Here is a 21,681-nt window from a genome sequence, read left to right as displayed (position 1 = left end):
GCATGGTGATCTCAGCCTCATGTGCAGCTGCTCCTGAGTGCAGCATTCCATTTCATGCTTTTCTGTTTTGAACATGTAGATTCATGTGAATGATTTGTCACATTGGCTGAGCCTGTGTGTGTGTGTGTGTGTGTGTGTGTGTGTGTGTTAGATTGTGAGAAAGAGCATGTGGGAGTAAAATGGATGGTTTTGGCAGCAGTCGTATAAACCACTCTGCAGCAGGCACAGGTGTTAGCTGGAAGCACACTGATGAATCCTGGCCCTCTCTCTTCCCATTTCAGAGAGAATGAAAGTATGAGTGTGTGTGTGTGTGTGTCTCTGTGTGTGTATGTGTCTGTGTGTGTGTGTGTGTGTGTGTGTTTGTGAGTTCGAGAGAGAGCACCTAAATCCAAAGCGATTAAAAGCATTAGACTCAAACAGCTGCTCCATCTTTCCCCAAAATGCAACCTACAGGCCGCAGGGCCCCAGCAACAGGTCAGCGCCTGCATCTGTGCCCCGCCGTCGTTTGCAATTCATAAGACGTTAAAATGGAGGCAAATCACGATCACTTCATTCATCTGCCTTTGGAATGGATCTGAAAACCCAGCCTCGCACAGGAACTGAATGTGAAATCATTCAGACAGCTCTGAGCAGGACAGTGTTTGAGGGTTTTTCATTTCTTTTACGTTGACTCCACACTGTCTATTAACACACTATACATTCAGCACAATGCCGCGGTTATAATTATACGATATAATTAATTAACTTATATTTAGAGTCCTGCTCCGGGTGACTGTCTGTGAGGAGTGTGGTGTGTTCTCTCTGTGTCTGTGTGGGTTTCCTCCGTGTGACTGTCTGTGAGGAGTGTGGTGTGTTCTCCCTGTGTCTGCGTGGGTTTCCTCCGGGTGACTGTCTGTGAGGAGTGTGGTGTGTTCTACCTGTGTCTGCGTGGGTTTCCTCCGGGTGACTGTCTGTGAGGAGTGTGGTGTGTTCTCTCTGTGTCTGCGTGGGTTTCCTCCGGGTGACTGTCTGTGAGGAGTGTGGTGTGTTCTCTCTGTGTCTGCGTGGGTTTCCTCCGGGTGACTGTCTGTGAGGAGTGTGGTGTGTTCTACCTGTGTCTGCGTGGGTTTCCTCCGGGTGACTGTCTGTGAGGAGTGTGGTGTGTTCTACCTGTGTCTGCGTGGGTTTCCTCCGGGTGACTGTCTGTGAGGAGTGTGGTGTGTTCTCTCTGTGTCTGCGTGGGTTTCCTCCGGGTGACTGTCTGTGAGGAGTGTGGTGTGTTCTCTCTGTGTCTGCGTGGGTTTCCTCCGGGTGACTGTCTGTGAGGAGTGTGGTGTGTTCTCTCTGTGTCTGCGTGGGTTTCCTCCGGGTGACTGTCTGTGAGGAGTGTGGTGTGTTCTCTCTGTGTCTGCATGGGTTTCCTCCGGGTGACTCAAAAGTGTCCGTAAGTGTTTACACAAATATGCAATGTGCATTTTCCATGTAAAATAGTCACATACATTTAGTTGTAAATGTCCTTCAGAGGTTTTTATATTTCTTATAATTTTCTATTATATTCTATTACATTTTTATATTCTATTATGTTAACATTAATTACTAAGTGTTTAAACTATTTGTTACTGAGTACTTTGTGGCTGTAACATTTAAAATCTCCCCACTGTGGGATTAGTAAAGAATTGACACCATCAGAGCAGAGGCCAGTGCTTTCCTTTGTGAAATACCGTGCCTTGGCCTTTCTCTCAGGACTCTCATCAACAGAACTGATGCTGGGTGGAGCTCATCACATGATTTAGCTTCTCATTGTTTCAGTCAAATGCCCCAAAACAGTGTAATACCCTTCAGCCAGCGTTAACATCAAGGACCTTAATGTCAAACCCCAGCTTTTAAAAATGACATCAGAAACGTCACAAGATACATCACCTGCTATTAACTCCTCGAGGTCTAATCATGTAGCAATGTTTTACACTCTTGACTACAGGTTTGAACATTGCTGTGAGGATTTGGATGCACTCAGCCTCTAGTGCATCAGTGCTTTGAGCAGGCCGGTCCTGACGTTTGCAGGAGACTGTGCCTCAGTTCTGCAGCGGCTCAGAAATGTTGGCCGAATTTCTCTACAAAGCCTTCACGCTACACTGTCACATACTAAATTATGGAGCGCCCCTCTAGGCTCTGTGGTCAGAGCTCTGTGGAGCTCGCCGAGGGAATGACCGTCTGTCTTTCACACACATCTTTCACCCGGAGCCAGTGGAGGAAGCACAGATTTCCCTCTTTCAAAAAAGAAAGCTGGGGTCGGATGGGTGGGCCGCCGTGTCAATAGCCAGCCAATAGTGTGGCATCAGACACGCCAAGCTTCCCCTGAATGATTCTCCTTTAATGGAAGCTTTAATCTTCACACAACTAAGGAGTACACACACACACACACACACACACTCCCAGCGTGCTGCTATCTGGCAGCAGGAGGCAGGTCATGACGAATCTGTACTTAAGTTATGCTCGGTTTGCCGTGACGCTGAACAGTCATGCAAGGACGCTCGCCCAACTCACATTAGGGCACGGCACTTTGGAAATAAAATAAATAAAAAATAAAATTGAAAAAGAAGCAAAGGGACTCCCGTCCAGCCTCCTCCTCTCACCCGGCTGCTGCTGGATCAATAAGGCCTTCGAGAAGCTCTCTGGGGGCTCGTGTGGGAGTGTGTTACAATGGCTCCTTGCTGTCAGCTGCCCCATGGAGCATGGGAAAGAGTCGGAAGATGAAAAAGCAAAAGAAAAAAAAAAACAAAAAAAAGAGACAAAGACTTGAGAAAAAAGGACTGGAAAGGCCAGGTGCGAGATTTGCATGCTTTGGCAAACTCCCCCTGCTGACAGCATACCTGCCCATGCCTTCCAGTGAGAAATTAGAGTGCAGTCAAGTGGGATTTACTCCGAAGTAGAAGAAATATTAATGAGTGGAAATGCTGCTGGCTTCGGGAGAGTGGAGTAAATAGAGCTGCTAATGTGTGTTTAAGAATGCCAATGGATTAGTGTGATATATCCAGGTCATAGAGCTCACAAATCAGGCAGCGATAGTGCTGCTAACTGAACATTTAGCGAATAATTAGCATGACTTTATCTTAACGCATGTGGCGTCTGAAGCTGTTGTTGCTAATAGAGACAATTAAGAGCACCAGAGGAAAAGAAGAGAGAGAAACTGTATTTAACCCCAATTCATCCAGGACAGGTCCCCCACAGGTCCCCCACAGAGCAGGTGCGAATCAGAACATTGCTGTGAGGATGTGACTGCACTAAGCCAGTTACTGCTCAGTTCTGTTTTACGGTTTTGGTCGATGAATTATGTTTTGTTTTGGGGGGGAAAAAAAACTGTGGACCTGTGATTTTCTGACGAGCTACAGTCTCTAAGTTGAACCTGTCAAACGTGTGTGTGTTTCAGTGGAGGATGAGAAGCCAGCAGCAGAGTCTAAACCTGAGGAGGAGAAAAAGACAGCAGAGTCAGAGGGTGATGCAGGTGAGCGTCAGAAACAACCCAGTCATGTTGGTGAGCGGATGGAGACTGTAGCCCAAAAGATGTGCATGTGTATTTCCTTATCACTTAAAGCAGTGGAGGTGGGGGCACAAAGTTATTGCAGGGGGATGGGAACATAGCAAAGCAAAATAAATACATTCATAATGTATGGTGCTCCGGTTTCCTCCCACACCCCAAAAACACACGTTGGTGGGTGGATTGGAGACTCAAAAGTGTCCATAGGTGTGTGTGTGTGAGTGAATGTGTGAGTGTGTGTCGCCCTGTGAAGGACTGGGGCCCCCTCCAGGGTGTGGGTAGACTCCGGACCCACCATGACCCTGACCTGGATAATGTGCTCATTAGGCATGGTTCCGTTATAGTAAGTTTTTCTAATAAGAACACAGTGTGTTTTCAGACACACACACACACACACACTCCGTGGAATCATGGGGTTTTTGTTTGTGTGTATTATGAGTAATACCTCTAACTGCTCCAATAAATAACTGTTTACTGTTTATTTGTTTACTGTTTTTCACAGAATACTTCCATATTTACTCCTTTAGTTTAAAGTTATTGTAGTGAAACAGTCCCTGTGACGTCTAACGTCCGAGAAAATAACCCAGCATCGCGTTCACCTAGTGTCCATTTTAAAGAACAGGATAAAGGTCTGAACCAGTCGAGTGTCCACACTTTCACACACTCTCACACCGCGCTGTGTGTTGTTTATAAACAGTCCTCGCTGTGTTCAAACCTCTCTGGTGTTATCTTAGTGTTTTATTTTATTGTGAGGAGGCAGCAGAGCTAACATGATTTAGAACTAATTATAGACGTGTCTCTGGACTCTTGCTCGCCCCTCGTTATGCCTTTTACACAGAGGACGCCTGGCTGCACTCGGAGGCTGTATCTGGTCGCTGCAGCCTAGGATCTCTGGCTATATGTAATCTATATTCTATATGTAATATTTTACGTCTGAGGCATAGCCAAGCCTGGTGTGTGTTTGTATTATTATGTGTGTGTGTGTGTGTGTGTGTTCTGCCTGATAAACAGCATCCTCAGCTAAAGGCCTGCTCTGCTGCTTTGCCTTTGCCCTCCATAGATTATTCAAAGCGGGGCGTTGATATCCTCTCTCCATTCACAAGCGGACTTCAAATTTGTCTCCAGGCGCCATTATTAAAAATGATAACTGTAATCTCGCTGCCTGCTGGCCATACAATTTGGAGCGGCCGGATTTGAATGGGGTAATAAAGAAGGCAGGGGCTGTTGGCCTGTTTGAATTATGAATAGAGGAGTTTGAGGACTGAGTGTGTTAGGATAGGGGGTGAGTTTTTTAATCCTTTAATTTGTTAATCCGTCTTTCTCTTCTGCGGAGAAGGCAGAGAGACCGGGGGAGAGGAGAAGACTCGGAGCGCTGCAGCAGACGCTGAGACGGAGGGAGAGAAAGGTAAGAGTCTGATACACAAGGGTTACACTCTTAAAAACGAACGTACCAATGTTTTGGAGCCACTTTTGATCATCAGCTTTTGTAAATGTCGAGAAGTACACAATTATTCAAATCCATCTTATTTCAATCCTCAGAAAACCTCCTTGTACAGATCTACAATTACAGACTGTAGTCCAGCTGTGGCTCTGCATATTTTGTTACCCTCTTCCCCCCTGTTCCTCAGCGCTCAGGACCCCCACAGAGCAGGTGTGATGTGGTGGTGGATCATTCTCAGCGCTGCAGTGACACTGACGTGGTGGTGGTGTGTTAGTGTGTGTTGTGCTGGTGTAGAGTGGATCAGACACAGCAGTGCTGCTGGAGTTTTTAAACCCTGTGTCCACTCTCTGTCCACTCTGTGAGACACTCCTCCCTCGTTGGTCCACCTTGTAGATGTAGAGTCAGAGACAGTAGCTCATCTGTCGCTGCACAGTGTGTGTCGCTCGTCCTCTAGTCCTTCATCAGTGACACAGGACGCTGTCGGCTGGATGTTTTTGGGTACGGGATGTTCAGTGAGGGGTACCGGCACAACACACACTAACACACCACCAGCGTTGAAGAACAGGGTGACAGGGGGCAAACAAAGTATGCAGAGCAACAGCGGGACTACAGTCTGTAACCGTAGAGCTACAGAGTGCTCCGGTGTGGTCAGTGGAGCTGAGAGAACAGGCAGTGAGTGTAGAAACAAGGGGTTGTTTTTAACATTTTGGCTGAGAGGTGGTGCGCTGGAGACAGACTCTGAACATATTACTGTTTACTTTTCATAAGAAGGGAAACATTATTATAAAAGACTTATATAACTATCTCTAGCTGTAATAAATATTGCTTTCCACTGTAAATGTGTTTTGCTGATGATGACCCCTCAGATTATTATTATATTTCATTATGAGCAAAAACAGCCTTTGGACTGAGGACTTTTAACCCTTCGTATGACAGGCTCATCATACAGCTGTTTATTTAAAGACAAGGGTGAAGGTGGTATCTCTCTTTGTACTCTCCCTGTTTCCACAGCAACACTGAAATGGACCAGCAATTAATTAATGAATATTAGTAGCAGTAGTAGTAATAGTCATGATATTATTATTAGAAGTTATCAATCAATCCTCAGTCCAATTATATTTATATAGTGCTTTTCACAACAAAGTCGTCACAAAACAGCAGTTTTACAGAGATCCGGGTCCAAGCCTCCACTGAGCGAGCCAGGGGCAACAGTGGCAAGGAAAACCTCCCTCAGCACACGGGGATAAAAACCTTGGAAGGAACCAAGACTCATACGGGGAACCCATCCCCCTCGGGTCGACACCGGAGACACAACAGAGAACAGAACAGAAGTAAAAGAGAAATGATGACAGATGAAGGGGTTATAGTAATGTGAATGTAGTACATTAGTGATGTATGAGTCTGAGGAAGGAGGAGGCGGTCAGTGATTCTGTGGGAGGGTAAAAGCAGGTGCAGAGTTAATTTGGGATAATCATGTACGGCCAAGCATAGCGCTGTAGGTGAGACAAGGCCAAGATCTTGTACAGGACTCACAGGGTCAGGGGCTGGATCAGGGCAACACCTGGAGAGCAGCAGGAACAGAACGTCTCGAGACATGAGAAAAACAGGAGGAAGATAAATAAATATAAAGCTAGCCAACTCCAGTATTACCATTCGAATCCCTATTTCATCCACAGCACAGAAACTGCCTCAATAAAGGTCACCAATGACTTCCTGGTGTCTGCGGATATTGGTGCTCTTTTTTATCCTTCTGCTAATCGACTCATATCAAGGCTGCGTGACCTGGGCATTGGGGCACTGTCCTGGAGTAGGTTAAGTCATATCTGACTGGCAGAAAACAGTTTGTCCCCCTTGGTGGACATACTTCTCACACGTCTGTGGTTACTCAATGGGTCCCTCAAGGCTCAGTCTTTGGACCTCTGTTGTTTCTTGTGTACATGTTTCCTCTTGGCCATATGACAAATAGTTCTGAGCTGGACTTTCACTGTTATGCAGAGGACACACAGATTTACATTAGACATCTTTCTTTCCATCGACAACATAACTCTGTCACCTATCCAGGTCCGAAAACTGGGCGTTCTCTTTGATTAACCTCTCTCACGCAGTGCACACATCAAGTCTGTTGTTAAAACCAATTTTCTCCTTCTCTGTAACACTGGAAACACTGGACTGTCACTCTCTCAGTCTGGTGCAGAGACCGTTAATCATTTATTCACATCTAGTCGCCTGGACTATGGTAACTTCTTAACGCTGACATGACTTACTTCCATTTCTGCAAACTCCAGAACCTGCAGCTCACCTCCTCACCCTCACCGTGCACTTCAGCATATTACAACCGTCCTGTCACATCCCCACTGGCTTCTAGTGAAATACAGCAGACAATTCAAAATTATTCTCCTCACAAAGCTCTACATAACCTTGTCCCTTCCTCCCTGTCTGACCTCCTTATTCCCTACAACCCCCTCACACTCGCAGGTCTTCTCAGTGTCACCCTCCAACCTGCATGGGTACGCTGAGGGTGCTTCTCTGAACTGACTCCGCGACTCTGGAACTCTCTTCCCTCACACATCCAACACACCACCTCTCCACTTTCTCCACTATTAAATCTAAACTTAACACTTGGTTCTATTGCGTTACGGCACCAGAAACGGTTCCTCTATTGTGACAGTGTGAAGCTTGTTAATACAGAGGAACCATTTTTGGTGCCGTATAGAACCCTTTTCTAAAAGGTGCCGTAGAGAACCATCTATCGCACATTGTCCATTGATCTGAAGAACCCCTTCACGATGCAAACACTTTAATCATGCAAAAGTGCTCACGGTTCTGTATAGAACCATATTATTTACTAAAGAACCCTTGTAGAACCATCACTTTTAATTGTGTATTACTTGCAGTAGTAGTTCTTGTTGTACGTGCAGAAGCACTAGTACTGCTGGCATTAGTATTCATAGTCGTAGTAACATTAGTCGTAGAAGTATTTTTAATAAATCTGAAGCCGTAGCAGAAGTATTTTCTGTTGTATTAGTAGAAGCAGGAGTTATTAATATTGATGATAACAGTATTAATGTTAGAAGACGTTTAGAAGGAAACTGAAGTGCAGGTTGTAGTCAGGTATCTGTTAATTGTATGTAGGTTATGTCTGAAGACTGGGCCCCAGGGTAGCTGAGGTAGTGGAGGGGGGGCAAAAAAAGGCAAGTAGATAGGTGTATATGAGTGTGTGGGAGGAAGAGGGTCAGCCACTAGCAATACACCCACCCACACACACACACACACACACACACACACACGCACAGGTATGGAAAAACAGTGAAGCTACCCAAATGCCCAGAGCGCTCTCTCTCTTTCTCTCTCTCTCTCTCTCTCTCTCTCTCTCTCTCTCTCTCTCTCTCTCTCTCTCTCTCTGCAGCCTCTAGCAGTGTTGAAGGTAAAGCACAGTATTTTTCTCCACCACAACAAGTGTTTCACACACATCTCTGAGCCCCTAAAAATATCTAAAACTAAACTTCCCTCCATGTCCCGCAGGAAGCCACATTTATTGTTTATTTAAGTGTTTGTTCACTTATTTATGTGTTTACTTCTCTTGGCTAAACTCTTTTGACTTCTCTTCTGAAACTCCTGGGTGTCTGTGTGGCACAAATTAACTTTTTATAGCAGCAGCAGCGACTGTGCCTTATGTTTAAATATAGCTGGGCTGGGAATGTGGTTAATTTACATTAGTTTAAAGAGAGTTCCACGTTTAAACTCTAATGGATCGAGGAAACCATGAAGGTGGCCCCTAAAATCTCGCCTGGGGTCTCCCCCGGCCTTAGTATATGATCTACATTATATTTATGCTCATCTAACCACAGTAGGACCCATTGTACCCTGAGTGTACGGGCTTCCATCTGGATAAAGATACAGTCGCTTCTTTCTCACACACACCGCTCCACCTTAGAAGAGCCAGACGCTACTTACTCACACACACCGCTCCACCTTAAAAAATACAGTCACTTCTTACTCACACACATCACTCCACCTTAAAAGATGCAGTCGCTTCTTACTCACACACACCGCTCCACCTTAAAAGATACAGACGCTTCTAACTCACACACACCGCTCCACCTTAAAAGATGCAGTCGCTTCTTACTCACACACACCGCTCCATATTAAAAGATACAGTCGCTTCTTTCTCACACACACCGCTCCACCTTAGAAGAGCCAGACGCTACTTACTCACACACACCGCTCCACCTTAAAAAATACAGTCACTTCTTACTCACACACACCGCTCCACATTAAAAGATGCAGTCGCTTCTTACTCACACACACCGCTCCATATTAAAAGATACAGTCGCTTCTTACTCACAAACACCGCTCCACCTTAAAAGATACAGTCACTTCTTACTCACACACACCGCTCCACCTTAAAAAATACAGTCACTTCTTACTCACACACACCGCTCCACATTAAAAGATGCAGTCGCTTCTTACTCATACACACCGCTCCACATTAAAAGGTACAGTCACTTCTTACTCACACACACCGCTCCACCTTAAAAGATACAGTCGCTTCTTACTCACACACACCGCTCCACATTAAAAGGTACAGTCACTTCTTACTCACACACACCGCTCCACCTTAAAAGATACAGTCGCTTCTTACTCACACACACCGCTCCACCTTAAAAGGTACAGTCACTTCTTACTCACACACACCGCTCCACCTTAAAAGATACAGTCACTTCTTACTCACACACACCGCTCCACCTTAAAAGATACAGTCGCTTCTTACTCACACACACCGCTCCACCTTAAAAGATACAGTCGCTTCTCACTCACACACACCGCTCCGCATTAAACGATACAGTCGCTTCTTACTCACACACACCGCTCCACCTTAAAAGATACAGTCACTTCTTACTCACACACACCGCTCCACCTTAAAAGGTACAGTCACTTCTTACTCACACACACCGCTCCACCTTAAAAGATACAGTCACTTCTTACTCACACACACCGCTCCACCTTAAAAGATACAGTCGCTTCTTACTCACACACACCGCTCCACATTAAAAGATACAGTCGCTTCTTACTCACACACACCGCTCCGCCTTAAAAGATACAGTCGCTTCTTACTCACACACACCGCTCCACCTTAAAAGGTACAGTCACTTCTTACTCACACACACCGCTCCACCTTAAAAGATACAGTCACTTCTTACTCACACACACCGCTCCACCTTAAAAGATACAGTCGCTTCTTACTCACACACACCGCTCCACCTTAAGAGATACAGTCGCTTCTCACTCACACACACCGCTCCGCATTAAACGATACAGTCGCTTCTTACTCACACACACCGCTCCACCTTAAAAGATACAGTCACTTCTTACTCACACACACCGCTCCACCTTAAAAGGTACAGTCACTTCTTACTCACACACACCGCTCCACCTTAAAAGATACAGTCACTTCTTACTCACACACACCGCTCCACCTTAAAAGATACAGTCGCTTCTTACTCACACACACTGCTCCACATTAAAAGATACAGTCGCTTCTTACTCACACACACCGCTCCGCCTTAAAAGATACAGTCGCTTCTTACTCACACACACCGCTCCGCCTTAAAAGATACAGTCGCTTCTTACTCACACACACCGCTCCACCTTAAATGATACAGATGTTTCTTACTCACACACCGCTCCACCTTCAATGCTTCTGAATGTAAACAAACCCACAAAAACAGTGTTACCTTTAAATCCTATTCTTTTTGACTTGCCCCAGTGTTATCTGAGCCACAGGGGGTGGTAGTATGTTAATTTCAGGAAGCATCTATTTTTCATGCTCATCTACTCATTTATTATGTTCTTTAAATTTGTTCCTTTTCAGTTCATGTTTATTTTGAATGTGAGAAATCAGAAAAGAACATAACAGCATCAAACCTCCAATCCACCGATGTCCTCAAACTCTCAGAGAACTTTCTCAAGCCTCAGCTGGGTTCAGGTCCGGCTTTTATTTTTGGAGCGGGGGTGGAGTTCAGACTCCAGTTTCATTTTCAGTGAGCGGAACGACCGGTCGATTGGATTAAGGAGATTAACTCAGCCAGTTTGTCGTTCTGCACCATGAAGCTCGGGCTGCTGAGTCTGGAGCTGTTTGTTATCTTGGACCCAGGATGAGATGATTGGGGCCTCTCTCGGAAGTGTTTGTGGGATCTTTATTTACATCAACTGGAATGTGGTGGAGCTCCAGAGGCGGCAAAGTTATAACTCTCTGTCCATGTGCTTTAAGATGCAAACTGAGCTCAAAATGTCATTTGCATTAGGTTTAACATTGTAATGATGATAATTCTAATAAACATTTATCAGCTGAACTGTTACCCCTTACCACTTACCCCTCCCCCTCTCTCTTCCCTCTAGGGGTGGGGGTCTCGGTTCTTGTTGGGACAGAGGGGTGGGGTGAAGAGTGAGGGCGACATAGTCCTTCAAACTGAGATGTTTCAGAGTCATTCTCCAAACGGAGGGTTCTGATGCCGTGTGAATCACTGGCAAAATGCTGTGCAGCACCCAAAGAAACCCACAGATGTCAGTATTTTCTCCTTTAAACTCTATGATGATCCCCAGTGTATTAAATTATTTTAATGTAGTGTCAGTGGATTATGGCCTTTACTTTAGAACGAGCAGAAAACAGCACAAGGAGAAGCTGATGACTCTGTAGTTAGCTGTAAATGTACAGTTCCACCTTAAATAGTGAAGAAATTACATTCTGGCCCCTGACACTACTGCAGCATTTAAGGTGGAACTGGAAGTTAGAACAGAATCTGAGCTGAGCTCCATGTCACAGAAGAGTGAGGAGAGGGGGGTAATCTCTGATTGTGGAACTCTTCTGAAGGAGAATGAGGCCCTAAATGTAACTAAAGTCCAGCAGCTCCTCTGATATCACTGCAGACTGGTGCAGAGCTGTTTTTGAGTGCTCTCTTGTCCCTTGGAGCTGAGTCTCCTATGAAACAGGGTGACTCTTCAAGACCCTGATACGTCTTCAGAACACAAATAAAAAGTGTTCTCTTCAAGACCCAGAATACAAATAAAAAAGAGCAGTGCTAGTCGCCTGGGAATGAAGTATTCTGGGTCTTGAAGAGTCACCCTGTTTCATAGGGGACTCAGCTACAAGGGACAAGAGAGCACTCAAAAACAATGGGGAGGAGGGGTGGGGAATAAAAATTGGGATTCACCCTTAATCACAGTGCTTCTAAGGCATTGTAAAGCCATCTAAAGCCCTGAATTTCACCTCAGCACAAAACTGGAACTGTTCTTTAATCAGATTTTGACATAACTTCTTAAATGTTGAGTTCAGCTACTTTGCAGACAGATGTTCCCTTGTCTTCCTGCATCTGCATTGAATCCTACAGCATTCTCTACTTCAGAGTCCCGATTAGAAATTTAGACTCATCAGTACACTGCACATACCTCAGACGTCCCACTGTGTCCTTCTAGTGCAACTAATCATTTACTGAGTCTGAGAACAATACTCAGTGATTCTTTTAGTGTCACACTGTTGGTGAAATCAAGAACAACGTTTTCAGAGCCAGAGCACACATCAAAAAACTGCTTTCCACTAATAACAGCTGCATGTTTTGACTGGTATGGGACTTACGGGAGCACACTGGGTCTCCGAGGTGCTCCTGCATTCATGCTTTGATGATATGGGCCTCAGCAGCAGATGGGGAAACTGTAAAGAAGAGTTTATTATCTATCCACATAGCATTTAATAAAATATATTGCGCTATCTGAGAGCGGCTAAGCCTCGGGATGGTCAGGGTGGGTGTCACCTATGGGCTATAGGCAAGACCACTGCCCCTTTGAATTTAGCTTTGGTCGCCAGTATTTCACAGGATTAGAGTGTGTTCAGGCACACTCGGTCTTGCTGCAGAGAGAAATAAACCTCTGTTGATTGCCGTACGTCTTCTTTATTGTTCATTAAGTCGAAATGTGCACAGGGCTCGCGGTGATTTAGTTGCGCACTTAAAAATTCCATAAGCGAGTGGTGGCAGCCGTTCTTGGTAATAATACCATGATCCTAACGCTGAAAATTAACTTTGGTGAGGAGAGGAGGGGTGTGTACACTGATTTATTGCCTCGGAGTTAAAGTGGATAACACTTAGAGCACTGGAAAAGAGTCCAAAATTACTGTTTAATTACTTTACTTCTTTTCATTTCCAATAAAAATGGTCATTGACCTTTTATTAGGACCATGACACCAAGCAAAACCAGCAGTTTAAGAGTTTAAAAATATCATTTTTTTTTTCTTTTTTTTTTTTTTTTAATGACATCACATGACCATCTTTAATCCAAACCTGCGTTTATTTTGTGTAAAACTTTTGATTAGCAACGACTGCACATAGCACTCCATAAGGTACAGTTAGAGCACAGGATATTAAACATATTTGTAAATATTTAAATGCCTTTCTATATATATATATAATTTAAGATATTAGTCTTCAAATGCCTTTAAAGTGACTCTGCTCCCTCTTCAGCACTTTCAGCTCCTGTTCCTTTAAATGATGATGAGCCGCTCGCTGTTCACCCTGTGTGTTCTCCCTGTGTTTGCACGGGTTTCCTCCGGGTGACTGTCCATCAGGAATGTGGTGTGTTCTCCCTGTGTCTGCGTGGGTTTCCTCCGGGCGCTCCAGTTTCCTCCGGGTGACTGTCTGTGAGGAGTGTGGTGTGTTTTCTCTGTGTCTGCATGGGTGTCTTCCGGTTTCCTCCAACGTTCCAAAAACTCACGTTGGTAGGTGGATTGGAGACTCAAACGTGTCCGTAGGTGTGAGAATGTAAAGGACTGAACCCTCGCCCAAAGCTGAATTGAATGTGATGGAGTGATGAGAAAACTACAACATGCAGGGCAGTGTCCCACCAGGACCAGGATGGAGAACCACTGCTATAAAGTGATAAAGAGCAATTTTGGAAAACTGGCAAACTCAGGAAATTGTGTGAGAAGGAAGCTTCCACGTGTTAGGCAAATATTGTCAGCTGTTGTTCACACCAGTGAGTTTTTCAGCAATCTTTTTTACATGTTTGGAACTGTGTTTCACTTCGTCAGCCAACCAGAATAAGGTTTCAGAGCAGGCTGAAGTATTCTGAACACAGTTAAATCGTGTCTGTGCCAAGTGTTGTCCTTTATTTGTGGCTGGCTGGAGTTCTGGCATGGCGACATTGCTGTTTATGTTAAATGAGCATGCCAAATGTGTTTCACAAGCACGCGGGAACAAAGCTGAGCGAGAAAACAAGAGAATAAATACACCAGAGTACAATATCGGGTACGAGAGGCATTGTAGAAACATGCATGGTGTTAATTGAACATGGATTTAGTGCCTTAAAGGAGCAAAGATGTGACTTTCAGGAGCTTTCCATGGCACCAAATTGCTGTCAGCCTTATGGCGCGTGAAAAGATACAACACATAGCGGAGATGGTTTCCAGAGCTTGGCAACGTTTGAGTGTTTGATGTCTACACACTGTTCTTATGTTTGTTATTTCCCTGGATTCATATTGATAGATGACTGTCCTGTAGGGAATAATTGCATTTCTGTGCCCTGATCACATCCTCCATCTACACCGAGGGGAAACAAGTCTTCAGATGCTATTGGTTTTATACTTAAATACGCCTCCAGTCCACATATCAGCATCCAACTGAGTTACACGCCACCACAGAGCAGGTGTGATGTGGTGGTGGATCATTCTCAGCGCTGCAGTGACACTGACGTGGTGGTGGTGTGTTAGTGTGTGTTGTGCTGGTGTAGAGTGGATCAGACACAGCAGTGCTGCTGGAGTTTTTAAACCCTGTGTCCACTCTCTGTCCACTCTGTGAGACACTCCTCCCTCGTTGGTCCACCTTGTAGATGTAAAGTCAGAGAGAGTAGCTCATCTGTCGCTGCACAGTGTGTGTCGCTCGTCCTCTAGTCCTTCATCAGTGACACAGGACGCTGTCGGCTGGATGTTTTTGGTCGGTGGACTGTTCTCAGTGCAGCAGGACCAGAGTTGTTGTATCTCTATTGGTTTATTTATGTTTTTACAAACCTTTAACACAGAAAGTAAAGAGGGAAACATAACATAGATCTACACTGTGGAAGACAGCAAACAGGTCACAGAGGAACCTTTCAGAGGATAGTCCTTTAAAAACCTTTAAAAAGCCTTGTTGTGAAGGACATAAGTAATTGTGATGACTAAAGGAGCCATGGACCATGTAAAGGTTTTCAGACCTGACATTCTGGCCCCCACACTTTTCAGAGCTTTATTCATGAGATTGTTTATTTCTTTCATTTTTGCCTCAGCAGCTGTGAATGTGAATAAATCAAAAGGAAGAGCTGTCACCGTAATCTACATATAGCCTTAAGGCATCCACCATGGGCTTCTGTACAACGTCTGGCTTTTCATTTCACTCCAAAACAGGAGCGTTCGATGGGATCTATTTCCTCAAGCTCTGTAACAAAACAACATATTTACCCTTCTTTATTGAACCGTTTGCTCCCCTCTTCAGATCCTGACCTCATCTTTGTGAAGTCTCCACCCCATTCATCCCCAGAGAAGTGGGTGGGAGGGATAAAGCTTTCAGTAATTGACTGTTTCCCCCCAATCAAAGAAGGCCATTGATGAAGTGATGAAGCCTTAGAGATTGTCTGGTCCAGGGGCTGAGGTTTGACAGTGAAAACTGAATTTACCCCTGAGCCACTCTCAGGAAAATGGTGTTAGCTCAGTTATAAGAAAGGGCTTTTGTCTTACATTTCTTGTGACTTTTAATATTAGTGTAGGCTCATGCTCCAGCAACAGCTAAAGTTCATGTTATAAGATTGTCCTAAGTGCATTCCAACACTGCTGTACTGTGGTAAAATATGAGAATGTTTTAACAGCATTATGAGGGCTTTTCATGATAAAGAGACTGACCCTTTGTTAGAAACCCCTTTAATCCCATTTATATTCTTCTGTTTATAGTGTAATGCCTCAAAACGATGGAACTGGAATATTCTATAAACTCTTTTTAGGTGTTCCACTCTTTTCCATGGCCACAACTGAATAAAACCAAGCACCTAGGTATACAGACATCTTCTACAAACATTTGTGAAAGAATGGTTCGCTCTCAGGAGCTCGGTGAATTCCAGAGTGATACTGTGAGAGGACACCACCTGTGCAACACGTCCAGTCGTGACATTCCCTCACTACTAAACACTCCACAGTCAACCACCAGTGGTATTATAACAAAGTGGGAGTGATTGGGAACAACAGCAACTCAGCCACAAAGTGGCAGGCCACATAAAATGACAGAGTGGGGTCAGCAGATGCTGAGGTGCTAAGAGCGCAGAGGTCACCAACTTCCTGCAGAGTCAGTCACTACAGACCTCCAGACTTCATATGTCTTTTTAGATTTGCTCAAAAACATTGTGTAGAGAGTTTCATGGAATGGATTTCCACGGCCAAACAGCTGCATCCCAGTCTTACATCATCAAGCACAATGAGAAGTGTCGGATGCAGTGGTGTAAATCACGTGGCCACTGGACTCTAGAGCAGTCAAGATGTGTTCTCTGAAGTGACGAATCACGCTTCTCTGTCTGTCGATTGAATGGACGAGTCTGGGTTTGGCGGTTGTCAGAAGAACAGTTCTTGTTGGACGCATTGTGCTAAATGTAAAGTTTGGTGGAAGGGGGGATTATGGAGTGGGGTTGTTTTTCAGGAGTTGGCCTTGTCCCCTTGGTTCCAGTTAAAGGAAATATTAATGCTTTAGCACACCGACAGATTTTGAACAAGAGACAGACGCACACGCTAAAACACAGTACTTTTATTTAAACAAAAGATATAACAAAGCAAAGACAGGCAACTACAGAAACAACAAGATATACAAAATGAAACGAGGAAATGACAGAGACAGACAGACCGGACTAAGCAATATGACAGCACGATAAAGGAAGCAAAACACCACAATACTAGATGGGGAGAAACAAAGACAGGGAAAGCTAAACAGACAAACCTAGACGTGGAGAGCGAAACAATACTAGGACTTGGAACCAGGAAACGACAGAGACAGACATACCGGACTAAGGAACAAGACACAGAAACACTGGAAGAGAAACAACAAGACTTGGAGGAAAGAAATGACATGACTTGGAATATGAAACAAAACGAATGACCGATAAGAGGAAGCGAGACAAAGGGACTTAAGTAAATCTACCAGACGAGACACACCTGGAACAGATAATGAGAGGGCAGGGTAACAAATGAGACACGGATGAGGAGGAGGAACAAAGGCGGGACAAGGGCGAAGACATGGACAATAACAGACAGCCATGTGCTGAGAGAGCACATGGCAGGGAAAACAGATATGACAGGACGAGGGCATGACAGTGACAATTTTTTAAATATTTTGCCATTAATTAAAGCACCAACAGAATTTAAACAGCACAGACTCCTGTTTTTACTGTAGTTGACAAAATGTCATGAATCTCCTCGGCCAGGTTGCTTTAAGGACTATACAGATTCCTAACAGCCAGGAAAAGCACAACATTTACTCATTTTCCTTACATCTTCCACTCCAGTGACACTGTTATATCAGTATTATCACATTGCTGCATGCTGTTAAGTACATGGCTGAAATCAGAATGGATGTTCATGTTTGAATATATGTTTGTGTCACAGTTGTGGGTGTTTTTGCAGTTTAATTTCCATATACTTGGCATAAATAGAATATCATGGCAGTGGTAAAAGGTCAGTATTTATTGACAGCTTTCATCTGGAACCACAGAACTGCTCTTTCTCTCTGTCTGTGAGTTCTGATGCCAGAGGGAAACATAATCAATACATACTTCTATGAAATCCCCAGAAGAATTCCTCTTGAGGACGAGTGTGTTTACGGATTGACCTGGAAGGAATGGACAGCAGCAGACAGGCAGTAAATTGGTGGATATTGACGTAAATGGCTGAGATAATGACCTGCTCCTGTGTAGGAGCGTCTGAAGCACATAGAGCCTATACACTTTCACTGTCCATCTGCTCCCGATGATGAACGCCACACTTCAAACACACACAGGATCCTCGTGTTCATTTGTGCTCTGGAGAAAAACCAAGCCACTATTGTGTCTGTCGTCCATTACAGAGTCACCTCCGGCCCTGTTAGCATCAAAGCAACGGGGTGGGGGGGGGGGATCATGCTCAAATAAGCTGCAAGCAACCCGTTCCTTTGAAGGTTTCTTTGATCAAAGCCCTCTTCCTTTCAGGCTGTAGTCTGGGAGGGGGGGGGGGGAGTGGAGAAGGAATAGATTGGGGAAGACACTCTGATGAGCACAGTGATGATTTTTAAGGAGGGGGCTTTCACGTTTGCGCTTGATTATGTGACGAGGGAGCTTTGTCATGCTCCATGATGTCCCCTTTTGCTTTTTCCTCAATGCCAGACGTGATAAAACTCACAGAAACCAAACACAACAGTTCAGGCAAAAGCACAAAACGAGATTGGTGCTCTACTCTCTTCCCAAAGGGGTCAATGGAAGCTTATAGCTCACTGTTTGTAAATCACGGCTGTCTCGTGTGTTGTCATGACATCTCTGTGGGGATTCAGTGGATATCAGCCATTAAAACATCACTGAGGTCAGGTGATGATGATGGAGGATTAGTTCTGAATCTTAATCATCACTCCAACTCATCCCAAAGTTATTGGAGGGAGCTCCATCACTCCGTATGTAGTTCTCACTCCTCTGGCTTACACTTGACATTGTTTATGGTGACTTATGGCTGCTCCAGTGGAACCCAGTTCATTAATGGTTTTCTATGGAGATTTAACAAACTGTGGGTGTTCATAACTGATAAAACTTCCCATACTTTTGTCACAATTTCACAAGGAATGAACTGATTAAAAATGGCCCAAATTATTTTGCTGCTTATTTGTTTATTTCTTGTGCCCAGTTTCCCACGCCCTGCACTTTTACTGTTGAGTCAGCTGTGTTTGTGTGTGATTCTCTTTACACAGAAGAAGCCAAGGATGTGGACAAAGAGGAAGAAAGTCAAGGAGAATCAGAGGTCATGGACGTGGAGGGTCAGTAAATTTATCACACACCATAAACACATCATATCCATAAATTCAACAGGTTACCTGTGATGATCAGTGTGGTCTGATAATGAGGACGTTCACAGTCAGACACAGTGGGGACCAAAGTGTAATTTAACAGGGATTAGTTTGGTGATGCACTAGAAGTTACTGGGATTAAAGGGGCATGATATTTATATCATGTTTATATCTGTATTTTCACATCTTCCATTTATTTCTTTATTTGTTGGGTTTAACTGATTAAGTGTTTGTTTCTTTTTGATGTTTAACGTTGGGTTTAAAAATGTGCCTGATTTTATTTAAAACACTTCTAATAACACACTGACTGATGGCAACCCAATGATTTTTCTCTCACAAATATTTAGTAATTTTATAAATCAATATTCACATGTTTATTCATGCAACCACTCACTGGTTCAGTCGTTCACTCATATTCACTCACTCACTCACTCACTCACTCAGTCAATTACTCACTCAGTCACTCACTCACTCACTCACTCAGCCAATCACTCACTCACTCACTCACTCACTCAGTCACTCACTCACTCAGTCAATCACTCAGTCACTCACTCACTCAGTCACTCAGCCAATCACTCACTCACTCACTCACTCACTCAGTCACTCAATCAGTCACTCAGTCAATCACTCACTCACTCAGTCAATCACTTACTCAGTCAATCACTCACTCAGTCAATCACTCACTCACTCACTCACTCAGTCAATCACTCACTCACTCACTCCCTCAGTCAATAACTCACTGTCACAATCTGTCATTCATTCATTCAATCATTCTCTCACTCATTCACATACTCACTCATTCACTCACATACACACGTTTAGGAAGAGGGCCCCAGACATTCATTTGCAGGACATTCACAAAACTCTACAGGAGCCATTCAGGAACATTTATGTTTAAGGCCACACAGATAGTAGTGAAACTTTGGGCCAGATGTGGCACATCTGCAGTTCTCTAATGGCCCACATTTCACCTTGAATGACAGAGTTGACTCAGGAAGAATCTGACCGCCTCGACTCATCCTTAGAGCTCCACCTTCAATGGGTCAGAGATCAGATGTGTTGTGAAACAAATTGCCCATATCCAACCCACACAACACTCACCAGAGCCGTAAAAACGTGTCAAAGATTAGGCCCAAACCTGTCTGCTATCTGGGTCTGGTTCTAGGATAATAATGTATACAGAAGAATATTAAAGCACTAGAATTAAAAATGCTTGAAAAGCCATGTGGGTCACAGCTACTGCATAATGCACTGGGACTACAACTAATTACAGTCCGTGTGAGATCACTTTTTCTTTATGTATCATTGAGCTGTAAAAAAAACAAGTTCAGAAAACCCACCACTGCAAACTTCTCTTCAACAACATTCTTAAGATCCCAAGCATGACCACAGTGAGTCCAGCGCTCCTCAGACACTCACACATAACATACGTCATTCTTTAAAGGCCAAGTTCATGATTTTAATCATAAAACCCTGTGTATAAAGCTCTGAGTGTGTGTCCTCTCCATGTGCTGCTCTGGAAACCGCTCTAATGTGTTTACGAAGCCCCAGTGTCTGTAAATGGGTAAAAAAACAAAGTGTCTGGGTCCAGTGCTAGGCTTTCTCTCTCTCTGCTCACGGCAGAGAAACGCCATCTGGAGGTTTTTAGACAACGGAGAGACTCCAAACGCTGAAAAGCACCAACCGAGATGAGGATGTTGCTCTATTCCTGCTCCATAGGGGGGTCACACTGACTTATTTTTGCTGTTACAGTTACATTACTTAAGGTGGAACTGACTCTAAATTCAGGAGAGCGCTAACTGCATGAAAGTAAACACAGAGCGAAAGTGCTACAAAACTAAACAGCTCGAGTTACACATGAGTTTCTGTGGGAATTCAAACAGTGAATAAACACTTACAGACAATTTACACTTCAGACACCAACAAGATACAGTCTTAATTCTCCTTAAACACCCCGTTCCACCTTAAAAGACGCAGCACTTCCTCACAATCACAGACGTTCCCTTTAAGAGGCAGCATTTGTTGTGTATTTCAACTGGGAAATCAGGACGGTTTAAAATCACAGATCGCTGTGGAGTCCTTTACATCTGTAACATGCATGTTTTTGATCTCAATTTCCATTTACTCGTATGAAACCGAGGCCTTGGTGATGATTCACTCCATTCCCTGTGACAGTCGTCAGGTTTCAGGCAGTGGGGCATGAGTTCTCAGCAATAATAGAGCAAGCTTTCTCCCTTTACTTAATATCCTCACTTGTAATAAAAGCACTTTGCAATAATGAGAGTTTGAAAGCTTGTTAAAGCCTCTTTTATGTGCTCAGTTCTCTCCAGTCATCTCAAAGGTGTTTTTTTTCTTTTTCCCAGCGAGGGTGGGTGGATGTTGGGGATGGGTGTGGAATATGTAACTCATATTCATACTCAGACAGGCAGAAAATTAGATCTGCCGTCTCCCATTCATTTAAGAGATAGTGGAGGGTAGACTATGTATTGTTAGTCAGCACAAATTGACTGCATCTCACAAATAATGGGCGAAAGAGAGAGAGAGAGAGAGAGAGAGAGAGAGAGAGAGAGAGAGAGAGAGAGAGAGAGAGAGACAGAGAGAGAGAGAGAGACAGAGAGAGAGAGAGAGAAAGAGAGAGAGAGAGA

The 21,681-nt window shown here is 44.2% G+C and overlaps 1 protein-coding gene across 2 annotated transcripts in view; it reads left to right on the top strand.

Moving 5' to 3' along the window:
* Positions 1-21,681, top strand: part of macrod2 (mono-ADP ribosylhydrolase 2) — a 1,000,902-nt gene that overhangs the window by 949,220 nt on the left and 30,001 nt on the right. For both annotated transcript variants that reach the window (XM_066680090.1, XM_066680089.1), the window contains 3 exons: positions 3,407-3,481; positions 4,851-4,919; positions 18,941-19,006. In XM_066680090.1, coding sequence (XP_066536187.1) covers positions 3,407-3,481; positions 4,851-4,919; positions 18,941-19,006 — 210 coding nt within the window. The remainder of the gene's footprint in view (positions 1-3,406; positions 3,482-4,850; positions 4,920-18,940; positions 19,007-21,681) is intronic.

Source organism: Hoplias malabaricus, chromosome 8 (genome assembly GCF_029633855.1).
Source record: "Hoplias malabaricus isolate fHopMal1 chromosome 8, fHopMal1.hap1, whole genome shotgun sequence".
Taxonomy (NCBI): Eukaryota; Metazoa; Chordata; class Actinopteri; order Characiformes; family Erythrinidae; genus Hoplias; species Hoplias malabaricus.
Note: the sequence above shows the minus strand (reverse complement) of the source record. Positions and strands in the feature narration are given on the sequence as shown.